General features: G+C 45.8%; 1 protein-coding gene across 1 annotated transcript in view; it reads right to left on the bottom strand.

Moving 5' to 3' along the window:
* Positions 1–986: 986 nt before the first annotated feature.
* Positions 987–11,508, bottom strand: part of GLT6D1 (glycosyltransferase 6 domain containing 1) — a 12,991-nt gene continuing 2,469 nt past the window's right edge. Inside the window, exons 2-4 of the mRNA XM_006900640.1 lie at positions 6,812–6,859; positions 2,602–2,739; positions 987–1,662 (exon numbers count right to left, since the gene is read on the bottom strand). Of these exons, the coding sequence (XP_006900702.1) occupies positions 987–1,662; positions 2,602–2,739; positions 6,812–6,859 (862 nt within the window). The remainder of the gene's footprint in view (positions 1,663–2,601; positions 2,740–6,811; positions 6,860–11,508) is intronic.

The following is an 11,508-nucleotide window of genomic DNA, read 5'->3' as shown; positions in this document are numbered from 1 at the left end:
TGCCCGAGTGGGGTACAAATTCAGGGCCAGATGGGGGAAATGAGTAGTGACAGAGAGTTGATGCCTTTACTCTGTGGTGTGGAGAAGAGTACTGAACACCCCATGGACGGTCGAAGGACAAACAGGCACACCTTGGAGAAGGCGGAGCCAGAGCGCTTCCTGAAGCGGAGGGAGGTGACAGGCTTTGCCTCATGTTTGGGATTTGTAGTAGGCAAGGCTGTTTCTTGGAGAAGGACATCAGGGTCAGCAAAGGAGAGGGGGTCCCGCAACAAGATGCACCAACACGGCAACGTCAGCGCTGTGCTCAAGTGTGGCAGAGATGACAAGGACGGCACAGGACAGGGCAGGCTCAGGTGCGCTGTTCACAGGTCACTATGAGTGGACTGCACTCAAGGGCACCTAACAACAGGCGTCTTGGGTGGGTCCTCCCTTCTTGTTTTTAGTGTCGTCAAGTAGACAACAATTGATAATCAGTAAATGGCTTTGATTAAAAAAGGAAAGTGCTTATAGCTCATTCAAACACAACTTATTTATTTTAAATAAGCTTATAGCTTGTTTAAAACCCCCGCCTCACTCTTGAGCAGTGGCAAGGAGTTACATATCTGTCAGAATGCTTCTTGTTCACCGGCATGAGGTCAGGCGGTGAACAGGGTGACACTGGGCGGAGGGAGCAAGGCCAAGGACAGCCTGGAAGACACGAGACCAGACGCAGCTACTGGAAGAGTAAACATTTATACTGTGTCCCTCTTTGAGCTTCTCCCCTAGCAACAATCCAGTGCTTCGATGTTTAAAAAGGAGAAGCTTCCCCAAGGGGTGGATGGTCTGCTGTGAAGTGGCCTTCCTCCTGGTCTGGCAGACGCAGGCGTGCGGAGAGTGTGAAACACACACATTCTGAGGGTTTCTGGGAAGGGGAGCGCTTTAGGATGTCCTAACGGATAAGGCATTTTTGGGTGTGTTCTCTGTTCCCAAGTTCAAGGGCACGGGTATCAGTACGTCTGTGACAGCCAGGCCACTTTGACGTATTGAATCTGCTTGGGGAGACGGAATCTGGGGTCCCAGTTGTATTCTGGGGAGAGCAGCTTGGTCGGCTTGTGCAGAAAGAAGTGCCTGTTGAGGTAACTTTCGTAGGTGCTGTTGAGTCTATTGTTGGTGTCATGAGCAACGCCCTTCAGGTATTCATCAATGAGGTGCAAGACCTTGAGGGGCGTGCCCCCCACTATGGCCCCACTGTAGTAGTAGTCCCCCTCTCCGAGCGGGATGCAGGCTGCCGACCGAGGCCTTCTCTCATAGGGGAAATCCTTGGCATTCTGGGTGTTTCTGAAATACCACCAGCCGTGGAGCTGAGCCACAGACTGTCCCAGAGTCTCCACCCCAAAGTCCCCCTGGAAGATCTGGTTAGCAGCCATGCTGAAGAGGAAGTCGACCTCTTTACTGATGTGTCTGATAATGTGAGCCCCTAGGCTCCTCATGCGAGTGAGGTTGAGGTCGGATGCCCAGTCTTCTGATGTGAGTCTAAGTATTTTAAAGGTTCTTAGAGGCCCTAAGTTCACATTCGGGAAAGCGTACAAGACATCCACTATGAGGTAAAAGGTGACCTTGTAGCCAACCATGAAGTGCTTTTCTGCAGACTGCAGGAATAACTCCAGGTACTCCTCTACAAACCTGTGCAGCGGGCAGGGGGAGGACAGAGGGGAGCAAGTGCTTCGTGAATGAACGTCGCAGGAGAAGCTCAGGGCAGCTGGCCGCCTGTTGGCCGGGCTCCGCTCCTCGGACAGCCCGTCTGAGGCTGGGGATCTTTATGGACATCAGCCGGCTATCTGGCTCCTACTGAGTGGCCATCAACTATTTTGTTAGCAGCCCAACACTTAATCCCCGCGCCACCAAGCCCTCCTGTTAGGAGACCACCAGTGGATGGCATCACGATCTGTGGTCCACTGTCAGCCAGCAGTGGAGCGGTTCACACCCTCCCACTGGACGGCAGAAGACAAGGCCTGGTCACCCGCTTCTGCACATGAATGGTTAAATGGAAAATCCAGCTTGTTCTGCAAACTTGTGCTTAAATCACAATAAAAGGCAAAAGAAAGGTTGCAGCCTTGAAAATCGTACGAGCACATCTACTTTGCATGCAGGGTCACCATAAGTGAGAACAGTGGCAGCTAACAGTCCCAGTGACCTGGCCGCACGCTGTTGTTAAGTGCACACAGGAGGTGAGGGTGGGGCAGCAGGTGGACTCGGACTCGGCTGTGTTAGTTGGTGAACACCATGAGTGAGCCTTGGGCTGAGAAGAGCCGTTCAGTTTAGCAGAACAGAGGTGAAGAGACGGGAGGATATTAGAGATGAGATTTCCCGATAGTCCACCGGCTGTTCCAGTGGAGAGGGGACGAGGGGACAGCCTCTGCCTGAGCCACTTACTGCCTCTGAAAATGTGCTGAGGATCAACTCGGGCTGGTCCGACTCTGTGGTGCTCGACAACAACAGCAACTGGAGCCCGTCCAAGGATGAGGAGAAAGGGGGCTAACGGCTCTGGACAGTCATGAGTGAGCTGTTGGGTGGAGAAGGCCATCAGGTGTAGCCACACTGTCCTACTGTTGAACAACCTACCTGCCTACAGCAAACACAGCCAAACCCACAGTGATGTTGCGGTTTTGGTAGTAGTCGTCCAGGACCCTTCGATCAAAGGTGCCTTCCCAGATGACTGGAGCATGCCAGGTAGTGCTGGTGAGGACATCAGGCCGTTTACTGGTGAACAAACAGAAGTGGACACCATTGTACAGTGACTTTAGAAGTTGTCTGACTTCTTGGAGTACTAATATTATTGGAACTATATATTCAACATCTAATATGACTTTTCTCGAGAATCAGACATTTTTATACAAGCTTGTGTCAAATTGCCTTATGTTGTAGCAATTGGTACAGTTTTTAAAAATCATTCTTTACAAAGAATAGAATGTAGTAATTGTTTCTTGTATATTTGAATAGTTCTGTTCCATTTAATCAATCTGTTGATACATCGAGCTAAGTGCTTACAGGCCATTGTGGCTTCCAGTTAATTTGACACTTGCATGGCAGGAAATACCTATAGCAACTTCAGAAACTGTTATTTTTCAGAATTGGTTGAGTAGACCTCGAAGATTCATAGGATGGATTATTGTTTCAATTGTAGGGCTAATATTAATAACAGCTACAGAAGCTACAGTTTGAGTAGCACAGCAAATAGCTATCCAAACACACGATTTTGTAGAAACTTGGCATAATCAATCATATGTATTATAGACTGTGCAAAAAAAATGGATAAAGATTTGGAAACTCGGCTGGGGGTTGTAGAGAAAGCCTTGAAACGGCTTGAAGATCAGGTGATTGACATACAAAAGCAATTGAATATGAAATATAATTGGAATATAACAAGCTTTTGTGTGACCCCAGACCAATATGATGTTTCCAAGTACATATAAGATCAGATAAAATATCGTTTACAGGATTTACAAATGAAATGTGTCCTTGAATGTTCAAGAATTAAGGTAACAAATATTTGATGTAGTTAGTAAAAAATTACCTTAATCTTGCCCAAAAAGTAGTATCAATATTACTGAATGGATCCCTGCTCTTGGAGGAAAAGTTTGGTAGCTCGTGTGGGAAGCATTTCTGCTTCATGAATAATTTGTCTTTTTATCTTTATTATAGGATACTGCATCCTCAAGTGACAAGTAGCAAAAAAGAATATCCAGGTGAGCTCTGGTGGCCTAGTGGCAAGAAGCTACACTGCAATCTCCCAGAGGTGTGCGGTTCAAATCCACCAGTTGCTCTGCTGGAGAAGGAGGAACAATCTCCTCCTGTACCAGTCAAATCTGATTTGGTAGTACACACACACACAAACACATACTAAAATAAAATTTTTTTTAAAAAAAGAATATCCAACAAAAGGTTGTAACTCTCACTTCTTATTTTAAAAAATAAAAAAGGGGCAATTGTGAGAGTTTCTGAAACCATTATATCTTGGTTGACTATCAGTGTGTAAGTTTAGAGTACTGCTTTGAGAAAACTCAGCGGGAAATTAGCTGAAAATAGATTCCTAGACAGAATGCAGATGTGTCCCCAAGAAAAACAGGGTGCATTCATGAGACCTCTTAAGACCCAGAAGAGCATCTGTGAAGGCTTAATTAATGAGAAACTAAAGTCATTGACAGCCTGTGGAAAATACAGATTTAGAGAAGCTATTGTCCTTGAGAATTTGCAGTAAATAGAGGTAAACTCTTTGTGTGTTTATTAGGACTGAGTAAATAATTTAAAGTTGGTTCCTAGATATCCAAGGGTGCATTCCTTTCCAGCCTCAGAGATAATTGTTGGATTCATTATTTTAGGGTCTTTAAGATAACTGTTTGTTGTGTAGCAGGGAGTTTGGCAATTTTGATAGCAATGGAATGTCTGTATTTTGTATATATACTGAGAGAAATAAATGGGGGGGGGACTTAGCTTTTGCTCTGGCCCCCTGTGCATCGCTTAAAAAAAAAAAGAAGAAGTTGTCTGAGTAGTGATAAGGAATGCTTCTCAGTATTCTACCAGTCTCCATGCTTTAAGGGTATTAAATGAAATGAAAAAATGCTGGCCACACCAGGTGTTATCTGGGTCTTTCCTGGTTACTGGTAGGAAGGAAAACAGAGCCTCTACTCTGAGAAGGGTTTTGGCCACCTCAGAGAATAAACACACAGTTACCACCTAACCCAGAGGCCATGCTTCTGAGTACACATCACAGAAAGAAAAGGGTGGTTCTAGAACACCTGTGTAAGTGATCACATGACCTCAATGGACACGAGCCAGATGTCCTTCATGCCACAGAACACTTAGCACAGTGAGGGAACAAGGTACCGAAGCACGTCCACCCGGGGGAAGCTCAGAGAAGCCCATCTCCAGAGTTTACATACGGTGTGATTCCACGTATGTAATGTGAGTCCACTTATTTTGAAAATAATGTTTTCTACACAACAGGGAAAGTACAACGTCAATGAGCAGGACCTTCTGAAGTTTGTCCTTGGGCAGCTGTGGTAGCTCAATGTTAAGAGCTGCACTGCCACCTATGAAGCGTAATCCCTGTGCGTATCACACCTTTTCCCAACATGGTGTCAAGAAAAGCCACTGACTGAGGGGGGAAAAATTTGGCAATGTCATCTCAGACAAAGGTCTCCACAAAAGTTTACAGAATCCTACAGGGCCTTCACAAGAAAAAGACTGATAACCCAATTACAAAATGGGCAAAGGACATGGAAAGACTTGTTACAGAGGAAGATATTCAGAAATGCTCAAAATCACTGGCAATAAGAGAGACCCAAATCAAAACCACAATGAGATACTATTGCATCCTAGAGGTAATGCCAAAATCCAACGTGACAGCAAGCAATAGATGTTGGCGAGGATGTGGAGAGATTCGAACTCTCATACACAGCTGGTGGGATTGTAAAATGGTACAACCACTTTTAAAGACAGTTTGGTATTTTCTCAGATAGTTGAATATAGAAATTCCATATGACTCAGCTATTCCACTGCTTGGAATATACCCCAAGGAAATTAGAACTGAGGCACAAACAGAGATCTGTACACCAATGTTCACAGCAGCATTGTTCACCATTTGTCCAAATGTTCATCAAAAACAAGTGGATTGAGAAATTGTGGTACATTCACAAGATGAAATACTATGCAGCATTCAAGAGCAATGATTTGAAATAATACTCCATAACTTTGGAGAGATAGTTGTTGTTGTTAAGTGCTGTTGAGTCGTAGACGACTCATAGAGACCCTATGAGTGATAGACCTGAACACTTACATAATTTTTGTCGTTTCTCTAAGTTCATAGGGTTTCTGGAGGCAAGCTATTATGGAAGTGGTAGCTACTACTAGAGAGCATTATTCTGAGTGAACTAACTCAGTCTCATAAGGACAAACACTGCATAAAACCACTATAGTAAAAATAGAAGGTTAAGCTTTCCCTTGGGTCTGAAAGCCAGAGCGGATAAATCACCTCTCCTCTCCCAAAGCCCAGTCCCAAAAGTCAAGGCCATTTATGTCAGCAGCCTCTGCCAACAGACAGCAGAACAAATGAGAGACCTAGCCAGAAGACATGTAGGCCCTGAGACTGGACGAGGGGCAGGCCCAAGTAACACACAGCCCCGAGGTCAAGTAACATTTCCCATTGTCCAGAGACTATAAATATTTCAAGCTCACCCTTTATCTATGTTGATGCTATCTTGGGTCTCAGTCTGCTTATACCTGAGTATGAATTAAACAGCATGACCTGCAGTGTTGTTGGTATGTTCTCTGGGTTTGACCTAATTAAGGGGCTGAAACCAGAATCTTTCCAGAAGGATAACTAGTAAGATGTGTATAAATGTCCAAAGAGGGAAGAGGAGGGGACAGGTGGGCTTAGAAGGGGGAGTGTCACAGTGTCAGAGTTTGGTGGGTGCAGAGAAGAGGTGAAAGAATTATTGTTGTTGTTGTTATGTGCCATCGAGTTGTTTGTGACTCATAGCAACCCTTTCATTCTTACAATCACCATTGATAATCTGGTTCTTGATCCACAGACCTAAGTCTGTGTATGAGAGTCATAAAAAAACCCTCCCACTTCTGAAAACCTCCCACAGTAATGACAATATTGGGAAGGGAAAAAGCAAAAAACAAACCATCAGTTCACGTAGGAGTGTGTGTGTGAGTGTGTGTGTGTGTGCGCGCGCGCGCGCACACAAGCACAGACACGCACCGGCACGTGTGTGTGCGCGCACTTGCACATGTGTTCATGTGTGTGTGCAATGAGTTTTGCTCTTACCTGGGATGGAACCACTCCGAGTGTCGCAGCTCTTTTCGTTGGTGACTCCTGAATACAAAGCGAACATCCAGTCTCTGCAAGGGGCCAGTCCTGTAACACATTTACTGAGCTGTGTGACACACACATGTACCTGCTGTGGCTTCCACAGCCGTCAGTAGTGAGAAGAGGATGACCCCTCCAAACAGACGTGCTCTGTGGGGGCTTCTCCGCAGACAGGCACCTGGATGTGGGTTCTGGGCATCCACTTGGAGAAGAGGCGTCAGTGGGCCTGGGCCACAGGAGGGATACAGGGGAGGGTATCATGAACATACCCCCAAAGGCGAGAGGAAGTTGGGAGAGTCCTTCTTTATCATGAATAGAGTGTGTTGTGTGTCATCGAGTCGGAACTGACCCATAGCTGACCCTCCTGTGGGTTTTCAGAGGCAGCTGATCGCACGGGAGAAGACTGCCCATCCTTCTCTACAATAGGATACGTTAGAGTCTGCATGTTCAAAGTCAAGGTTTAATTCAATCATTAGTGGCTTTGTAACAAGTTTCTGTGAAGGGATTGGAAACAGATATGTATGAGGGTTTGGGGTATTTTCTGTGACTAGACAGTTTTCTTTTTCTTTTTGTGTTTTATATAAAGTTCACAAAGAAAATAGTTTTCCATCTTGTAGAGAGGTCGAAAGTTATACAGGAGGTGTCCAGGCCTTTGGTTCATAGGGTCGCTATGAGTCGCCTGTATACTTTGTTTTGTTAACTGTAACACCCACAGTGTATCACTGTTCCTGCTTCCTTGTCATTGATAGGAATCCTCTTCTCCTGTGCCTTTTTTTTTTCACCCCTGGGCAGATGCTGTCTTCTGATGTCAGGCAGTTGGTCGTTCTAAGCAGAGGCTCCTCGCTGGTGAGTTTGGTCACCACACAGACTGGCCTATCGTTTCCACGCACGGTGGACAGAGGCTGAGTTGGCTCTAGTTTTGATGGGGATTGAGGGCTGCAGGTGGAGGGGTACCGTCAGTCTTCATCAGCCCATTCAGCCTGGACTTCTTCTTGCTTAGGGGTTCATGTCACTTTTTCTCACACCACTATTCAGGATCTGGGATTCCATGTGGAATCCTCGGCAGTGATGTGTGTGTTTAATAGCCAATCAGAGACTGCAGATGTCTAGGATTCTATGTACTTGTCAGTTAATATTCAGTTAACGTGCTTCTTAAGCAACTCTGCTTCGAAATCCCAAGATAGTTGGGAGGGAAAGGAAGACAACTATGCACGTGCATCCCTTTCGTTATCAGAGGAGCCTTGAGCCCCCCCTTTTTTAATTATAGGATTTCCTAGATGAGAAGGCAATCCAAATTGCCTGAGCTTCCTTTTGATCCGAAGGGGCAAGGGGAGAGCACATTGAAAACACGCCACGTGTTCTGACAGATGATCTTACTAACTTCCGGAGTCCTGCAGGGTGGCCGGGAGCAGAAAACGTGACTGACTGAGGAACGTTGGCTGTGCTTCAAGGGAGATCATTACAGATGTCAGATGAGTCCTGGCTGATAGTAGAGTCTACGAGAAAGATGTTTCCTTGTGTTTTATTGACTGTGCAAAGATATTTGACTGTGTGGATCATTACAAATTATGGAGAACCTTGAAAAGAGTGGAAATTCCAAAACATTTCATTGTGCTTATGTGAAACTCACACCTAGACCCAAAAGCAATTGTCTGAACAGAACAAGGAAACACTGTGTGGTTTAAAATCGGGAAAGGTGTGCTCAGATGTGTATCTTTTCTGGATACCTATTCAATCAATCTGTATGCCTAGCAAATACTTTGAGAAGCTAGACTTTGTGTGGAGGAATGTGGCACCAGGATTGGAGGAAGAATCATCAGCAACGTGCATTATGTAGAGGAAACAACCTTTTTTTTGTAGAAAACTGATGAAGACTTGAAGCACTTGTTGACAAAGATCAAAGATCTTCAGTATGGATTATATCTCAACATGTTGTTGTTGTTGTTATTGATTGCTGTCGAGTCGAGCATGACTCATAGTGACTCTATGAACAAAAGGCCTGAGGCCCCTCTGCAACTATCGACATTTACCAAAGTTCATAGAGTTTCCGGAGGCATGTTATTCAGGAAGTGGATGCCACTCCTGCTTCAAACCTGTCATAATATGTTATTGTTCTGTTCTGTTCTGTGCCATTGAGTCGCCTGTGATGCATAAAAACACTGTACAGCAGCTCTGAATCCTGCCCTGTCCTGAGCCAGTCTCACTAACTCGACACACCAACCCCCATTGAACCAGTTACTGTTTCAATCCATCTCATCCAGGGTCTTCCTCTCCTGCACTGTCTGTCCACCCTTCTGAGCATGATGTCCTACTCCAAGGACCGATTTCTCCTGGCCACGTGTCCAAAGTAAAATGGGACCAGTAGGCAATAATCATGATGAAGGGTGAAACTACTGAAGCTGTCAAGAACTTCATCTTACTTGGAGCCACAATGAACACCCCTGGGAGCAGCAGTCAGGAGATCAGGAGACGTGTTGCACTGGGAAAATTGGCTGTCAGGGACATCTTTCTTCAAAGTGCTAAAGAGAGAGGATGCCAGATTAAAGACTAAGGTGTGCCTGATCCAAGTCGTGGTGTTTCCAACTGCTTCCCATGCATCTGAAAGTTCAGTACTGAATTAGGATGACAGGAGAAGAATCAGTTCCTTTGAGTTGTGGGTAGAAGCGCATTGATTATTCCATGGACTGTCAAGAGAACAAACATGTGCCTTGGAAGGAGTGCAGTCAGCAGGTGCTTAAAGGCAAGGCTTGTGAAGCGGTCTCACTTTAGGCATATTTTTAGGAGGAGTCAGTCTTTGGAGAGAGATCATGCTCAGAGGAGGAGAGGGACACCCTTAACAAGATGGACTGACAGTGTCCACCACGACGGGCTTGAGCAGGACAGAGATCAACGGCTGGTGAAGGAGAGGGCGGGGTTCAGATCTGTTGTTCAGAGGGTCACTCTGAGTTGTAGTTGGCTGGACTTCACATAACAACAACAACAACAACAACAAAGAGTGTTATCCTAATCTGAAGAAACCCATGATTTTTTAAGAGATACCTGAAGCTCACAAAGCACACTGTGGCCTCGTGCAGCCTTCCCTGGCCGTGCCCCTCAGAGAAGCCTGGCAGCTGCCGTCCACATTTCCGACTGGAAGCTAAACCTCACCTCCCTTAGGAAGGGAGCTTCGTTGATTATTTGGAATCGCTCTACCTGGGAATTCTGTCTTTTCTTGCCCATTATGTGTTCAGTCATATTGGCATGTGCTCAGGGGTGTTCCACTTGTGGCCCAAGGCTCCAGTATTTATTTTTCTGCTCAGACTGTTCTGGCTTTGGGAGTTCTTTCAGTTGGTTCTTGTGTTCTGTTGAAATCTCTCCTTTGTCACAGCAAAGAAGGACAGATGGAAATGTTAGCACACGTGAGAAGGGTTGTGTTCCTCTGTGGAGACGCAGTCACTGTCACAAGTCAAAAGGCTTGTGGACTGTTGGATGGAAACCAATTTTCTCTGTAAACTTTCACTCACATTACAACAAATGGGTTTCTTTAGTTAAAAAAATTAAAGAACTCTCTCCTTTGAGGGAGAGGGAGTGTTCTGTATTTAATGTGTTTGAAGGTGGAGGAGAGGTTGGCATTTGATGACTTCTTGGCACTTGTTTATCCTCTGTCTCTGTCCTGGGATCAGTCATTTCTCTAGAGAAGCCTGGTTCTTTTGACTGGCGGTCGGTGCTGGAACTGAAGAGGTAGATGCTGGGTGTGCTCATACCTGTGAGGCGGCTGTTCCTCGGTCCCTCCAGCTGACGTGATGTGCGACCCTAAGCTGTGTGTGCACAAGTCTATAAACATCTCCACAGGTGATGAGCTAGGGGTCACTCCCAACTCAATGGGACATAACAGCCAAGTTCTCAGAAGATAGATAGTTCCTCCTGGTGTCTCTAATGTCAGGCTCTTGCAGTCTCTGCATCTTCCTCCCTCCCTATCTCTCTCCCTCCCTCCTTCCCTCTCTCCTTCCTTCCCTCCTTCCCTCTCTCCCTCCCTCCTTCCTTCCCTCCCTCCCTCCCTCTCTCACATCTGCTTGTCGGTCATCTCCCACCCCACAGGCAGCACTGACCATACGCCATCCATCCGCTCAGTTGCTCCATTCCAGTACCTTGTAAAGAAATATCACAGTTGTTAGCCCACATATTCATGGAAACAGCTCTATCAGCCAGTGCTCACATGCAGGTTCTGTGGTTTTTGTCTGATACCCTCCACTCTTGGCTGCACCCCTTTCACCCCCATTCTCCAGTTAAGGAGGCTCATACACTGGTCAGGTGCTGGAGATTGCTCTACTACACTCTGCAGTGTGTTCCTCCTTGACCGGAACCCAGACCCACTGTGCACGAGTTGATTCTGACTCCTGGTGACTCCCACATGGTCCTCAAGGCCAGAACTCTTGATGGGAAGAGAGTCCGTTGGCATTCTTCCATGGAGTAGCTGGTGGATTTGAACCACCAGCTTTTCTACTGACAGCTCAGATGTAACACACTCTGCCATCAGGGTCCCTCATCCTTCCTTAGCTCCCTAATCCTTTTCATTTGCACATATCAGGACCCACTTTTGTTGTGGGTATTTTTTATAAAACTTTTCTTTTTTTTAATTAATTTATTTATTTTTCATTTCAATGAACATCTACAGA

Source organism: Elephantulus edwardii, unplaced genomic scaffold (genome assembly GCF_000299155.1).
Source record: "Elephantulus edwardii isolate Elephantulus edwardi_28Jun2011 unplaced genomic scaffold, EleEdw1.0 scaffold00289, whole genome shotgun sequence".
Lineage (NCBI taxonomy): Eukaryota > Metazoa > Chordata > Mammalia > Macroscelidea > Macroscelididae > Elephantulus > Elephantulus edwardii.
This window is presented reverse-complemented; position numbering and strand designations above follow the sequence as displayed.